This window comes from Pocillopora verrucosa, chromosome 12 (assembly GCF_036669915.1).
Source record: "Pocillopora verrucosa isolate sample1 chromosome 12, ASM3666991v2, whole genome shotgun sequence".
NCBI lineage: Eukaryota > Metazoa > Cnidaria > Anthozoa > Scleractinia > Pocilloporidae > Pocillopora > Pocillopora verrucosa.
The window spans coordinates 5,834,664-5,851,501 of NC_089323.1; the positions used below are offsets into that span (position 1 = coordinate 5,834,664).

The 16,838-nt window shown below is 37.9% G+C and overlaps 1 protein-coding gene across 2 annotated transcripts in view; it reads left to right on the top strand.

Moving 5' to 3' along the window:
* The first annotated feature begins 7,451 nt into the window (after positions 1 to 7,451).
* Positions 7,452 to 16,838, top strand: part of LOC136277491 (uncharacterized) — a 31,881-nt gene continuing 22,494 nt past the window's right edge. Inside the window, exons 1-10 of one of the 2 annotated variants that reach the window (XM_066159691.1) lie at positions 7,452 to 7,533; positions 7,815 to 8,170; positions 10,647 to 10,692; positions 10,867 to 10,940; positions 11,640 to 11,787; positions 12,029 to 12,244; positions 12,794 to 13,001; positions 13,345 to 13,433; positions 14,130 to 14,270; positions 16,350 to 16,493. In XM_066159691.1, coding sequence (XP_066015788.1) covers positions 7,503 to 7,533; positions 7,815 to 8,170; positions 10,647 to 10,692; positions 10,867 to 10,940; positions 11,640 to 11,787; positions 12,029 to 12,244; positions 12,794 to 13,001; positions 13,345 to 13,433; positions 14,130 to 14,270; positions 16,350 to 16,493 — 1,453 coding nt within the window. In that variant the 5' untranslated portion in view covers positions 7,452 to 7,502. The remainder of the gene's footprint in view (positions 7,534 to 7,814; positions 8,171 to 10,646; positions 10,693 to 10,866; positions 10,941 to 11,639; positions 11,788 to 12,028; positions 12,245 to 12,793; positions 13,002 to 13,344; positions 13,434 to 14,129; positions 14,271 to 16,349; positions 16,494 to 16,838) is intronic. The other variant, XM_066159692.1, reaches the window with a different exon arrangement.

Here is a 16,838-nt window from a genome sequence, read left to right on the forward strand (position 1 = left end):
AAGGAAAATTACCCGACATTCAATGCCGAAGCTAGCTTAAGCTACTCTTTATAATCACATATAAGACGAAAATTTCTTTCGAACTGAAATAGTTAGGAGAATTTGGTGTTATATCAATACGACACTCTGAAGATGATAGAGTCTTCTTTTCTCAGCTTGCTGTATAATGTACTGATGTTGTTAGGGGAAGTCGAGTGTTTAGTATTTCTGAGTGAGGAAGAGTGAAATAGCCTCCGTACTCGTCGAAATACAGCAAAACTTGCAAAATACTCTTAAATGCAGCGAACTGATTACAGATGGAATGGAACTGGGTGGAATTATATAAGTTCGAATAAACAATGTTAACCTCACACTTTCTCGGATATTTTAACATGGATGAGTCAAATCACTCATTTTAGGAAATGTAACAATTGGGCAGTGTCTATGTAGGCTATGTAGAAATATAACTGGGGTACGGACAGTTTAATTTACATTTTTTGAGAAGTGAACATGTGGTATTTGTTGTGTTGATGCAATGATCGATGAAACCAAAAGCATGAAATTAAATCGACATTTTTCCCGCAATTCAAAGAGCTTAACGAGAGCTTGAAGACTATCGCCCTGAACAAATGTTTTCGTTCGAAATCAGCGAGATACTTTTTGATACCTTTGTTTTTGATGACTTCTTGTCAACTGATTTATTTTTTTCCATAAATTACGTAGTGATTCAACAAGACTTCCGACCAAACGCACTCGCATTTCACTATGCATATCTTGTTCCCTACTTTTCCGAATCGCCACGCGGTTAGCTTACACATAGGGTTTAACTCTATTTTCTGCACGAGGATCTACTCTTCATGTACAATAGTTTACTACCAATTGTATTTTACTTTCCTTTCAATTTCAAACTGTCGATTTATGCCTTAGTGTAGTTCCTATTCCATTTTTGTGAATTTCATATAGTAACGCCACGAATGTGATCGATATGTCGTCGCAAATCATACTAAATTGTTATCTTTGTCTTTCAGAATTCTTAAAAATTATAGGAAATCCTTGAGTCAGATTTGCGCGTTTGTATGTATCACCGTGTTTGCCTGTCATGCGCACTCAAACGCCCGAAAACACTTATTCACTACCGTACTTCGAAAAGTTATTCACGACGTGAAAATTACAATTCTAGAAAGTTCCCTCGTGGAACGCAGCATTAAAGAAGGAAGTTAATGGCTTTTCATCCTCTTGTTTACAAGATTCCCCTTTGGAAGTACTTAACACAGCATTTGGACCCGGCAAATAAGATACCTTTCCTTTATTTTCCTCGCTAGGTTTCTCATACTTTAATAAAGCATTGGACCGATGTCCCGTTCGCTCACGTACAAGCTTTTCTTCTACCCCAACATTAATAAGAGACGAGGCACATGTGACGCGTAGGCAATGCGCAGTTTTCCGTTTTACCCCTGCTGCCTCACATAAATCTGGCAATACCTTATTTAGAGTGTTTACACCGACTGGAACTTTTTCAAAACCAAATTTGGCCTTAGATACCTTGTAGTAAAATACATTACCATTCTTTCCAAAACTTCCACTAAGCCTAAATACAATCAATATATTTCAACAAGACAAGGCTCGTGTTTTACGCCTTCTCCGTGACAGATATGCTTAACTGTTCTGGGAATATATTTCAGATCGGAGACTCCTCCATGAAATGTTTTATAAGAATTTTATTGAAACTCAATAAAATTAGACCCCAGCTCAAAATTATTTAACACAATATTTCTATGATCTCCACCTCGTAAACCAAAGATTTTTCCATTGCCAATGGTAAAAATACACTGTATACAATAATGACTTAGCCGAGCTCGTTCCTAATAAGTTCATCTCTCAGAATTTTCTTTCTTTTTCGGCGGTAACAAATTCTTTCTCCTCCTTTTGGCACTTGATATGGAAGCCTTCTTTGGTAGCATTTTTCATCTCTGCATCTAAGGCACGCCGAAAAATGCTGAACCTATTGTAATTAATCCACCAACAAGAGTATGTCACTTTAAAGAAAAACTGAAACCATTCCCGAAATAAAAAATACCAAACAAGCAAAAACAACGTGTTTAATTTCCCGTACCTTTTTTCGCAGCATCAAGTGGATTCAACGCCTCGTCGCCATATTTGTCTCCCAAATGACGCTTCAGACCACACACTATCTCGTACACAGTTCTGGGTAGATAACTTTCTCCTGAATCTTTGGCGACTTCCATTACAAACTTCGTGAGCCAGTAGTTAAGAGATATGGCATCCATATCCTCTATTTCACAACTAACAGGATTAACCTTGTGCAATTCATAATCTTGGTAAAGACCACCGGTATCTAAAATCAGCACTTTTATCTCCCTTTGCTGCTGCCATTCCCGAAATATTTTTAAAGCCCATTTGTTTTTGTACTTTGAAGAAGATGGAACAGCTTCATTGGCCAGGACTTCTTCCTCAGCTGCACTTTTCGGCAAACGGAAACGACTCGGTCTTCCTTTCTCCTTCTCAGCCATAATCATCAAACACAATAAAACACTGCTAACATGCGACAAACGACTTTCAAAATACAGGCAGAGACTTGCATGAGCTATTACCATTCCCGCAGGGAATACATTATTTTTGCATGCTTTATTGCATTGTATTTTTAAGACGTGATTGAGAAGTCATGTCAAAAACTCGTGCTTCGTGTTTCATCAGGGGTTCCAAACACCTCGAAACAATACAAGCACTCGGCCTGCGGCCTCGTGCTCTCATCTGTTTCTCGGTGTTTGGAACCCCTGATGAAACATGAAGCACAAGTTTTTGACATATTACATCAATCTCCGAAATACCAAGAGATGGGTTTTTTTCCTCTTTGCATGATGTCTAGAAAAACCTTCTAGGAACTACTGCATTTAGAAAACTAAAGATCCATCAATGATTCCTTTGCCGATCGAAGTCAAAGAATGGTTACAAAAGTAAATTTGATTGACAAGCTACATACTGAGTTAGGTAATTATCTGTTGTGTAAGCTTCTCATCTTACATGCCAACGTGGAGATCTGCTGTTCATTTAAAATCGTTCGCTGGTGGAACTTGTGGGTTTAGTTATCGAGAAGACCGAAGTTGCATATCTCAAGTCGTTCCCTTGCATAGTTGTAAAAAAGACATTTCAAGTCACTTGCGGAGTTACAAGTTTTCAGATCCAGAAAATGAAGTTAATCTTATTTTGTCGCTTGCCGGCATCTTCGAGACGCTAACAGATATCGATGATTTTACATTTTGCCCCACACATAGATGTTGAGTAGAGTTGTGGTTCCAATAGTAGATGTAGAGTGCCTAAAGAGGTGTCCGGCCATTGCAATGGTAAGGTTAAGCCGATTCCAAAAGCCGATACTCAAAATGTCAGGAAAAATTCATACAGCCTGGCTCCGGTAAGTAGGCTACTACTTACCACCGTGAGCAAAATTACGCGTTCCATCAGACTTAAGTCTCGATTAGGAATTGGTCAATATGCTACCAAAAATCCAGACAGAAGCGGAGTTTTCTATACTAATGTCTGACACTTTGTTCGCTTCCCGTTTGGCGGAATGCGTAATTATGCACACGGTGGTAAAGGGCCCTTCCGCACAAGCTACTAAACGCTGACAAAACTTGTTTCTCTTCACCCAAAATCACATGAAAATTTGTCCTTGCTGAATTTCAAGTGTGCTGCACGTATCATCACCCCTGGGGGACAAATTTACATTAGGGGGCGGGGGTGCGCGCCGGAAATTTCGAAAACGACCCTTATAAAATTATTAAAGGTACCTGAGTCTTATTTGTGTGGGAGTGGCAACAATTGATGTCTACCCCTAAAAAGTACCGATTCAAAAGTAAAAAATTGAAAAATTCTAAAAATAAAAATTCCTTGATCGATGTGCTCTAGAGGCTCGAGCCAGGTCATTAAAATCGTCCCATTAATGCTTATTTCAGGTGTTTTATTGAGCGAAAAACACCCTAAAACGCACCAGCCAGGTCTCTGGTTTCTTTGACCCCTGAAAGGTACGACAAGCATCCTTGCCCATTTCCTATTTCCTTCCCCCCCCCCCCCCGTCAGCACCCAAAAACAAAGATTTGCCCCCCAGTGAGAAAAAAAAAGTGATTTGCGCCAGTCGCCCCCCACCTCAAAAATCTAATGTTCCGTCCCTAAGATACCTTTTACATAATTCCATAATGAGTTTCGTTTCGGAACGAAATTAATTTCATACCGAGTTTACATGCGAGATAATTTAGCCTGTGAAAACAATTATTTATTTCCTTTTCTGTCTTTTTCTTTGCTTCCCTCGCTCCTAAAGAGGATTCACACTGATGAAAGAGTCGTACCGCGTTTACATTATACAAGTACAAGAATGAGTGTTTCGTTCTGGAGTGAAAACCCCAATAAACTCATTCAGAAATGACTCGTTTCGAATAAATTTTAATCTGGTATCATGTGGCAACCGGAATGAACTCGTTCTTGAACAAAACTCATTCCGATATCATGTAAAAGGCCCCTAAAAGTTTTTATTCCCAGAGCATCACGCTTTGCTCTCCTGTCTAAATACTATAAATTTGAATAGCGTCGAAGCAACAACCCGCTTTTAACTTCTTCGCTGCCACTGACACAACGATTAGTGACCACAAAAGGTATATTTTCTAATATTTCCAATACAACATAAACAAAAATATCTATACAGGTAAATATTCATTTAACCATCCTTTATCCTTTTGTCTTTCAAAAACTCGAAGCTCAGTAGATTCTGTCATATCGGTCATTGTTAAAACTGTCTTTGTTACGATGTTACTTTTCGACATAGGAAAAGTATGTCGGACAAAATATTTACCAAAAAATGAATATTTCTTAGCCAGCTCCAGTAATGGCAGGGGATTAACTTTAGATGATAAAACAAAGGATTATGTTGACAGAAATACCGGAGGTCAAGTTTACTCATTACATGAGGTCACACAACTCGGGTAATACTCAGCGTGAAAATTTGCATATTTGAACGATCGAACGAAAAAAATAATTTCTCGAAAACTAAAATGTATTTTCTCAAAAAAACTACACCACCATTAGGCTACAAAATATGAAAGTATCGAATTTTGGGCGACTTGCCACAATATTTCAAATTTGTGCGATGGATGCTGACATCCTCCCTTAAAACGCTTCGTTTCCCTGTGTGGACAACTGAAAACGGACGCTTTCGAAAGCGAGCACGAAAAATGTGTCACATAAAAACAGTTCCGTCTGCATTTCCGGGCGTTATTCAGTGGATTATACTAATCGTGAACGCATCATTACAAGATAAGTTCTAAGGTTCCATCGGTGGTTTACGTGATGTCACGTCATCTCAGTCACGACGATCACAATTTTTCTTCAGTACAGCGAATTTTCACTGATTCTGGAGTGGTAGTAGCCGAATTGAAGAGAAAAAATTCGGTAAGATTTGAGAGTATAGCGTCCGTTCTTGTTTTTGGAACGTCTGTCGTTGTCTATGACAATCATCTTTTATCCCTTTAAATACAAAAAGTAAAAAAACTCTCTAAGGCACAAATTATCCAGCAAACGGTAATAAGAATATTCAAACTTATCAGGAAGTTGTTATTTTGATCTAACACCAGATCCTTGTAACTAATTTACAAAGAAACGTCGAGCAGCTCGAGGGGAGAATTAAAAATAAGATCTTGCGAGTTAGGTCTGTTTACATGGAGGTGGGGGACCCCAAGTAGGTGAGGCAACTCGCTTAGCCGTGGTCGAAAAATAAAAACACGTATACATGCAATCTTACAACCCCGGGGTGCTGGGGTGAGGTTTCTTGAGGTTGTTGTTGCGCTTGCAATTAAGAAGTTGGAGTAGAGGCGTCCCAAGCTCACATCTCGAAAATGACGAAAGATTAATTCTCGGACACATATGTTTTTATTCATGAAAGCGTCACGCGTTGTGTTACGCGGTGTTCGGCTTCGTTATACGGAATAGTTTGGGAAACCAAATATGGTCGATATACAACGCTAAATATTCCGAAATGTGAACATTTTACACTCCTTGTGTGTCCATTGCGGTTTCTGGTGATTTCTGCCATGAGACGGCTAGGAAATGTGCAAAGTTTTAAAATATACATGTTTCGCTTTCGAGCTTTTTGCTATGAACGCGACCCCGGGTTACCCCACCTTGACACTTTTACATGGCAAATTGTCACCACGGTTGACAGGGTTACCCTACCTGGCAGACCGGGCAACCCGCCTAGGCGGGTCACCCCACCTATCATGTAAACGTGATTAAAATAAAATAAGAAATTATATGGACAGGCGGGTTACCCCACCTAGGCGGGTAACCTCACCTACCTGGGGTCCCCCAACTTCATGTAAACAGGCCCTTAAAGGGTTGACGAACAAACCTCTGCCGTAGATTAGGTCAATAAGACTAAAAGATCGATTGTTGCGTCGGAATTGAAATGTTTTCTGTATCTAAAATGTTGTCTTACCAAGCACCACCAGAAAGAATACAAGATTAATGAGTCAAGCTTCACGGCTGTATAAGATTAGAATTTATTCGCAGAAAAATTCAGTCAGAATTAAGCCAGCTCGAGGAGAAAGCGGCGTGTTCTGATCAGATTGCAGCGGCGCGTGGAAGAACAAGAGTCACGCGAAAAAAAAGGATTTTCATCACTCCTTAAGCAATGCGTGACAGATGTCCTAATTTGGTTTCGTAACGCTCGTGCAAAACAACCTTGAAAAGGGAAAATGCTTATCATTCCTGCAACATAAGTTCGCGGTTAAAAAACAAACAAACAAATAAACGAAAACAAAACAAAACAAAAAACGTTTTTTTTCTTGGAAGTAGTTGAGATGAGTAATGAATAAAGGAGGTAAGTTTCTAAAGACAATGTGGTGTTGCGTCGGTGGGAGAGTATAACAGGGTAATTAATTATTACAGGGACCGCGCAGAGGGAGGGGCTGGGGGGGGGGCTTTAGCCCCCCCCCCCCCCACTTTTTAGCAAGAATAAAAATAAATTAAACAAAAAATAATTTAACAAAAAAATTTTCCTTCACGCATTCTTCTTTAGCCCCCCACTCGAAAACTTGCTGCTCGGTTCCTGTATTATCAACTGAGTTGACAACGTAAAGTGACCATCGTAAAGAGTTTCAAAGCTGACGTTTCGAGTGTTACCCCTTCGTCAGAGCGAATGGCTAACGCTCGAAACGTCAGCTTTGGAACTTTTTACGGTGGCCTATCCACGTTATCAACTCAGTTGATAATAATTAATTACCAAAGAGAAATAATGTCCACGTTGGATGAATCCAATGCGAGCAGTGCCCAAGTTGGATCTTTCCAACTGGGACCAAAAAGCTCTTCCAATCAGAAGGGAGTATCGAAATTTTTTAGCCAATCACAACCTAGAAACCACTTGGACGGAGTGCACTTTCTCACCGAGTACAAGGAAGTATGATTAATGAGTAGTTCTGTTTATTTTTAATGCAGTTGGGTCAACACTTAAAACAACTGACATGTCGAGACTAGCGGCGAATTTTGGGGGAGGTAAGCAATTTAACGAACTGCCATCGAATTCTAGGAACATGTGTCAACTAGGAAAGGAGACTCTCTTGTGTTTGGTCCACTATACCTTGATTGAATCAGAACGGGAATTTTTATTTCCTACAGTTAATTTCTTTCTTATCCAAGCCCACTTTACTTAAGAGGGTACTAAAAGATGAAAACATCAACTTTGCACAGTTTTGTGTTTACGTCTAACCCCCTGTCTTTCTAACAAGAACTTTTCGAATTAAAACATTAATGATCAATGTGTTTTATTCGCTTAGGGAACAAGAATACAGTGTACCATTTCATCCGAGAATTGATCCTAGGAGAGGAGTATGCATGGTTTGTCAATCAGGAGGGTCGGTTCCGTATCAATTGGGAGGCTGCTGTAGAACGTTATATTGGGTATAGAGCTAAGAAGAACCCCGGGTTTGACATAAGCATCGATCGCAGTAGGGCAAGCAACAGCTTTAGAGAGGCTCTTCTTCTTCGTTGCTATCGAGATGACGGCGCAAAAGAGTACAAAGAATGCCGAAAGTTTAGTGAAAATAACAAAGTTGTTGAGAGAGAGTTCCAATTGCCTTCCAAAGTGTTTCATTCACTTTTTGGATCAAGTGAAGAACTTGCGGGTGATCAGGTAATTTGAAATAGACTTCCAGTAAATGTTGTCGTTTTTAGTATATTTCGGACATTATTTTGAAGTTTAACACCTTGGTGTAATATCCATAATGTTATTTCCCCCACACACCCTCATTAGCCTGCCTTCTCTTTTGGAATTTTTTGGTTAACATTGTTTAGTCCCCTTTCAATCACTATTTGTCTAACTATAAACATTTCCAGACAGCAGCAATTAAAAAATCTGTACAAGCTCTGTTGTTAAGTAGTATATGCTTTTTGGATAAATTCTCCTAAAATTATCTGTCTATTGGGTACTGCCAAAAAGATAATTTTTTTGTGGTCTTACTGAGTACAGTTCATATTTACATAGGAGTTTTTGGGTAACCCCAATTTAGAACTGCTGAGTGGGTTTGTAAATGCTTATCACATGAACAGATGTTGTTAATGACGACTGTACAACGTACCTATGGGGAACAATGGTGTAACAGAGGACAACTGTCCTCTGGGCATATCAATTAACCCTATCTGCTATCTAAAATGGTTGTTCTGCAAAAATTAAAGAAGACTTGCAGTGCAATACAATAACCAGGGAACTACTATGCACAGAAATTCATAGGGAATATTAGACCTCCTAATGACTTTGGAATTCCTGTCCAGTATGAACCCTCTCACCTGTCACACTGCATTGGCCTAGAATTCTATGAAATAAGAATTACAAGAGGATGCTTTTATTATAGTATATTAGATATTTTCTGGAATCACCTATTTCCTAGGGTGCATAATCATTTTAAAGGTATTAAATGACAGTTTAGTTTTCCATCTGGCTCAAGTTGAATTGATCAGATCATGTTGTGACAGTCAACCATAAATAATGAGGCAGTGATTGTGGCTAACTGGTATAAAAGCAATTTCCTATTAACAAATGAAGACAAGTTTTAAGCAATTTTCCTAGCTTCCAGAGCGAAAGACACATCAGAGACACCTGTTACTGTTGATGATGAGGAGATTTAATACACAAACTCTCTAAGTTTATTAGGAAGTGTTATAGATAGGAAACTTAATCGTGGTGAATATTTCAGGTCAGAAATGTGTTTCAAAGCCCATTCTGCAATAAATCTGTCATGGATGGGGAAACTTGTTCCTGAGAAGACCTTGTTGTGTCTCTTCAGCTATCCCTCTTGGACTGAACAATTGTTCAATTGTATGTTTGTTTACAAAAGCATCTGATAAATGCAAACTGAAGAGAATGCAGAAGAAGGCTCTAAGAACTGTAATTAATGACAAGAAGGCTAGCCTATCAAATTTTTTACAGCAGAGGACTGCAATATTTGGCAATTTTGATGTTTGAGATGAAAAATGGAATATCTCCAAAGTATACTTCTGAGTTAATTCAAAGACTGGACACTAATTACAATTTACGTAACTAAGTCTGACTTCATGATTCCATGATATAACTCCATAATTTCTGGTAAACATTCTGAAAAATACTTTGGTCCATACTTTTGGAGTGAATAGGAGACAAATTAAAGATATTTAATCATTATAAGAAAAGGAAGATTGGTTTGGCTGGGCACCTGATGAAAGACAAATGGGGGTTGGTAAACACTTGTTGTAGTTCTTAAACTTTCATTTTGTTATTTATTTAATCAAATTTTTAATTTTGTTTGCATAATGATATATGTACATATATCTTTCATATTTTTAGTATGATAGGCCCATTTAGAACTGCACATATTTATTTATATAAAATAAAATAGAACTTCTGTCTGACGAGCGCTTAGGCGTGAAACTCAGAGTAACAGAGAATCGATGCGTCCTCTTTGATTCTTTCACAGCATTGAGTACTTTATCCCAAGGTAGACTCTACCCCCACATTTATATATATATATATATATTTATATAAATAAGTTAAAGAATTAAAGAGGACGCATTGATTCGCTGTGACTCTGAGTTTCACACCTAAGCACTCATCAGACAGAAAGTTCTGTCTGACAAGCGCTTAGGCGCAAAACTCAGAGTCACAGAGAATCGATGCATCCTTTAATTCTTTAACTTATGTATACTTAGCTCTGCTACCACAGCATTGAGCACTTTATGCCAATAGACTCTACCCCTTCATTCATTCATTTATATATATATATATATATATATATTTATTTATATAAGTATCCCCAATTAGCTGATATGGCTTAAGTGTATAGACACTTGAATAAAGTTTATTATTAGGTTACTTTGCAAGACTAATCATGCATATGCAGAGCAGTGAGTGAGTGATAAAGCATTCACTGAAATCAGTACAAACCTGGCTTACATGCAAAATTTTGCTATTAGACTTCACAGTGGGTGAGCTTAAGGGAACTTAATGACCTGATGCAATCCATCTTCTTGTTTTACTTTTGAATTAAAGTTTAATATTAATGATATTGAAACTGAAACTTTAAAATAAAGTGCATTATTTTATTAATTTAAGTTTTATTTGTGATCATCTTTCTTAGTCTGAGACAAGTGGGATATCAGTCAGTGATCCAGAATTGACACAAGGTAATTGTCACAAAGAATCCAGCCCAATTGTCTGTGATGTGAGACTTTTTTACTTTGATATCTGGTATGCATGTTATAATATATATACGCACAGAATGCAATGCATTTTAGCTACTCTGAATTTCCTAACTGTAGGAATAACTTATCTTTCTTTGACTTCTTATCACATTCTAGAGGATAGGTCTTTGCAGTTGTTAGGAGACCTTGATTATGAGGTTGATATGGAACCTAAAGAGTGTCATTTGAAGGTAAAGTCTGCCTTAGGTGCCTAATAGTTTATAACTGCTAGTCATTTCGTGATTTGAGTTAAGTTTTTGCCCTGGGTGATGGGTGTGACATGCATATAAATTCAAAAGACTGGGAGTATGGGATGGTAATTTTGAAGTACATGTAATCATAACCTTTAATTTAGAGACTGAAAAATTTTGTAACTCTCTGCGGACCCTGTATAGTATATTAATTGAAGCGTCCCCCTTGACATAGTGCACCCTTCCAATAAGTGCCCCTTCTTGATTTAGATGAGGTTTTAAATAAGCTGAGCTAGAGCACTTATAGTTTACATGAATATCAATGACATTGTATATATGTAGCCCCATTGCTTAATTTGCATCTGAAAATAATACTATAATTATAGTTTTCCTCAAACTTTAGATTGGAGGTGATTTAAGTCCAATTGTGAGTAACTGTACCATCACATGATATCAGAAGCTCAGCTGCATGGGGGAAATCTTGAGTTGAGTAACAGCCCTTCATCAGAATGATTGATGAAAGGCAAATGATTGAAACGTAGCTTAAAAACTCTTTACAGCCACCATGGCCAATTTACATTTTCAACTCGCTTGATAAAACCAAATTATATACTCTCCTATACTGCATGATGCAGCTCCACAATTTCTTTAGAAACTTACCTCCTTTCCTAAAGACACTTAATCCTTCCTTTCCTCTAGGGTGGAGGTCCTTTCTGTGTCTCATTTCATCCATGTCTCAACACAAATGTTACCACTGTCCATGCAATATTTCTCAAGTCAGAGGTTATCTTTGGCAATGTTGAACTGGCCATTACAACTAAAGGTATATTTGGACTCCCTATCCCAGGTTTGTTGATGCTTGTTACGAATTATACCCTGTTTAAGAAATAATATTACATTATTTAATCAATTGTTCCTTTAACTTTTTTAATCAACAGCATTGTTCATTTTTTATTGTAATTATATGTAAAAGGCTGTAGCTATATTGATGTTGAACTATATGGATGTGTTTTGATTTTCAGCCAGCAAATATTGTCAACTTAGCTACAGCACTTCTACATCTTCAACTTTCAATGATTTTATTTCAGGGGCACCATCATCTGGTTGGGCCAATGTTATCTTGGAAGATCAAAACAATACCCGTCTAGGGTCAACTGAAATTTTTTACTTTCCTGATGAGGAAGAAGCAGATTTCATGATTCAAAACCCCAACCAATTTAAAAACTTCAGTGAGGAAGTGGCATACCACACTGCCAGCAGTTTTGATAGCAGTGATGGAGACCCACAAAAATATGGACCTTTTGGTAACTTTTTATCTCTTTTTGATAAGATACCCTCAGCAAATATATACTTTATAGTCACAAGGCAACGTACGTACAAGGTGCTGCTTTTAGCATGCGCGGCCAACTATACCGCGGGCACATCAATGTCATAGCTTTACTCTTGTTCAGCGAACGTTTGAGCGCAACGTGTGCGCAACACTTGTACATAACTGAAAAGACTCTGGGTTTGAGATTAATTTACATTTTCTTGTTCCATATTGTTGGAAAAACTTTTTAACGGTTTGCACAATTTTCTTCCCTGCTTTTGAAAATTTTCAAAAAATTGCCTATTGACCTAAAAATTTAACCCTATAGCATCGATAATAGAATCAGTTCTCTACACGGAGACGGAGAAGTTGCGAATGAAAAGCTTAGGGGCTTTAGTTTTGTGGACGAGAAGTGCGGGAAAAAAATTCAAGGTCCGCTTTTAGGCTCGGCTAAATATATATATTACACAATTACAAGACTGGTATTTTATGACTTTCCCCTTTATTTCCTTTTGTTCCCTTTTTTTTCAATTTTTATTTCCAGGAAATGCACAACAAGTGCAGTTTTTACGTCTCCTGATTTATTCTGCTGCAAGAGAGGGCGCTCAGCAGTTTCTTGAGATGATATTTTCCACCTCGGCTGGAAGACTGGTCTTCGATGCTTACAAGGACAGTCGACCATTGCCTGAGGTGGTCGCGAGAGACCATGGCCACAACGAGACTGCTTGTTACCTGAAAGGCGTGACCAAGAGGTACATCATCCATAGAACTGAAAGTTAGAAATCTTGTCATGATTTCATTGTGACAAGGATTGTACTTTAGTAGTATTGCATGCATCCAAACAACTTTTAGTGGTAATCTTAATTTATTACTTAACACCGAGGTGAGAGACCAGGAAACAAAGGGGTAGTCTAAAAATAAGGCTTGATGCACTAAGTAACATGGAGGCCCCCCCTCCCCCCCATACGGTTAGGAGATACTAGTTTTATGTTTTTTTACATATCGTTGTGTGTAGATGCATGCATTTGTTTTTTATTTATTGTAGTGAGTAGATGCATGTAGTTTGTAGTGAATTTAATCTTTTTTAACTTGCAGATTTTCAGTAGAGATCTCTGCTTCAAACGAATATCCAAAGAAAATCAATTGGTCAGAACTTGCACAGGCTGCTGCCGAGGAAGCTCAAAGTAAGCATGGTAACTGAGCGACACTTAATCACTCTTACATTTTGAGCTTCAGGTTGTGCTTAAGTTTCATATCTGGTTTCACTTGTTACTCATGCACCCTCTACACTGCTGAAATCAGTAGTGTCTATGACACCTTGTTTAAACTAAGAGTAAACTTGGTCATCACAACATGAAGGGTGCTCCAGATCAATTTGTCACAAGTGTTGGACAAGGGTAAAATCTGCCCATGGCAAGGATACCACCTGTAATATAGAAACCAACACGTGAGAATCCTCACCATCACGATGTTTGGGAATTTCGCAACTAGAATCCCCCACAGCATCGTGTGATATCACCTTCAACACAAATAATAACGGTCTGAAGCATGATCACCTATTGTGAACGCCCTTGTCGCTGTTAATTTGTGATCACTCTCATCATACTTGCCAGAGATGTTAACACAGATGAAGAGTGATCATATGCGTGATTTGTGATGACAGCGTGATCAAGAAATATTTTTACGGGTACACTGCACTTGTGTCATTCATTTGATGATAGTTGCAACTTATTTCAGATGCGGTGCTAACATAATTAAGACAATATACATATTAGTCAAACATAAATGAGTTTATGGTTATTGTCTGAGAAAGTGAATAAGCGCATTTCTATTACGTTAAAATTATCTCATAATGGTTTTTTTTCTCGTCAACCAAGTAGAGTTTAATGCTGAGAACGAAAGCTATCATCTCATAAGTGTACTGTCAAAGGACGCAAGATATTTAGGCGATTTGGAGACATCGTCTAGTGAACCACACAGTTCGGGTTCTGAAGATGACATTTCCATTGCGTCAAGAAGAGGTATTTCCCATTTCATTTAAGACCATTTTACGAATACCCCCCAAACAGCGTATTCCATTGTTTCGAAAGTTTTCTTTGCAACCTCCTTAATCTCCTTAAATCCTAAAGTCACTATTACAAAGAATTTGCACGAAGCTCGTGTTGCTTAAGTTTTTTTTTCTTTTTTCCGGTGATGTCTTGGTAAAGTCAATGCAAGGTGGTCATGTAAGGCAGTTGTTTTACTTCAAAGAAGAAGTGAAGAAGCTTTGCCTCGGAGCACACGATTGCTAATACTTTACAACAACATAAAAGAAAACACTTTTCACTCACATTTTCATTAACGTGAAACCTCCCCCCTTTACATTGAAAACGCTGGAGCGCAAAAAAAAATTGTCAAAAAGGGTAGGAAAGTGCGCCTCGTCGTTTCCCGTATGCCGTAAACACTGTGCTTAACCTCTCTGATAAATCACTGGTGACGTCAGAATGTGGTAAGCATAAAAAAGTAGCACATGAGACATTTTGACGTCATCTGTTATCTTTTGTTGAACAAGTACTCGCCGAAGGCGTATAATTGTTTTAGTACAATTACTCAGATGCTTTCGAATTCTGCTGTAAATTTGTTTTGTTGTTGAAGCCATTTAGTTACAATTGTTTTGATTATTCGTATCGAGATAATCAGCCAGTTTCCACCTGAATTTCACTGATTTTTCTAATTTAAATGGCAAAAGCCTCATGTTTTTCCTTTGAAAGTTGTTGCACCAAATTTTGTAGCGTCATTTTGCTCTTCAGAATTGTATTTTCTTCCATTGCGTTTATTGCTTCCTACGAATTATGCCAAAGCCCAAAACAGCCATCTCGAGATATAATTACCTCGTGCTAGGTGATTATTGCAAAATAGGATGCAATTCTTGACCAATCAGAGCACGTGCATCTCGATAAACCTGAGCAATAATACTGATCTCAATCGCCAAGAAAATTACGTCATTGTCAGAGATTATTCCCTTAAAGCAGAAGCGAGAATATGGCACCTAAAAAAGTCAGTTAGCTCTGATGATATGCAATGGCGATTTTTTTCTAGATGATTTAAATTCCGTGACAAAAGTAACTTGGACAGGGTTAGCTTGGACATACCAAGTAAAAATCTTTATGCTCAAATTTCATTTCTGAGTTCACATTTAACTCATGTAGCTTCTACACCAATGAAATAGTGTATGTCTACTGCGCCTTGAGTTAAAATAAACAAAATAAGTCAAAGCTCGACTATCAAAATAAGAAAAATGATTGGTATCAATTTGTTACGAGTGGGTATAGGGTGAAATATGTCCACAGAAAGCCATGTGTTATTATCCTCACAAGGATTTCAGATTTTCCTTTCATAGGATGGATGGATTTTAAAGAATATTACAACTTGAATCTCCTCTTAGAATCGTGTGACAACAAAAACATAAAGGTCTAAACCTTGATCACTAGGTGTGAACACCCTTATCATTGTAGTAATCGTTCTTACCATGCATGCGAGAGACATTATCACGGCAAAAGAGTTTGCGCTGTCGTAATCACGAGCGGTGTTGGATGTGATTGTGACTGTGATTACAAAATATTTTTACCGGTATACACCCTCATCACTGTTGTGATCACTCTGATCACGCTTTTCAGAGACGTTATCACTGCCTTGACTGCGGGCGTAATTCATGATGACTGTGAATGTGATTACAAAATATTTTTACTGTGACACATTTTTATCACTGGTGTGATCAATCTCACATCACACTTGCCCGCGACGTAATCACGGCAAAAGAATGATCACTCCTATGTAAATGGTCTAAGTTAGTGATGAAACCGTGATCGCGAAATATTTATACTGGGATGCCACAGTTCCATCATACATTTAATGATACTTAAAACTTCTTTCAGCTGCGGCGTTGAAATATTACAACATATGGCAATGTACATATCGATCAAACATAGCTGAATTTGTGATCATTGTGTGATGTAATGAGGAGCGTCTTTTTATCTCAACACAAGCCATACAGAATCTCCTCTTTTTTTATTTTTACGTGAGAATTCTCTCATAATGGTTTTCGTCTCCCTTTAACCAAGCAGAATGTAACACCGAGAATGAAGGCGGTGACCTCACAAGTGATCTGTCAGAGGATGCAGGGTACTTAGGAGATTTAGAGACATCTTCTAAGGAGCCCCAAAGTTCGGATTCTGAAGATGACATCTCCATTACGTCAGACAAAGGTTTTTCCCTTTTCATTTTAGACCATTTTACAAATACTCCCTAACCAACGAATTCCTTAGCATATATTTTCTTTCATCAAGAGGCTTTTCATGTTTAGAAAATAATTGAAGCGCTTTTCTGCATGCATTAACATTTGGCTGTTGATCTTTTTAAATTGAGACACAACTACTGTGAAAAACATTTAACAGCTGTAATGATAATTTTTTCCAAAAAGAGGTGAATGTTCTTGATGAATGAGGCCACAGCTCACTGATTACACATAATTATCCTGTTTGACCTTGGGTTTGAGTTGGTGTTGTTTTTTACCACGTGGGTTTCTTTTTAAGAAATGGCAATGTACTTTC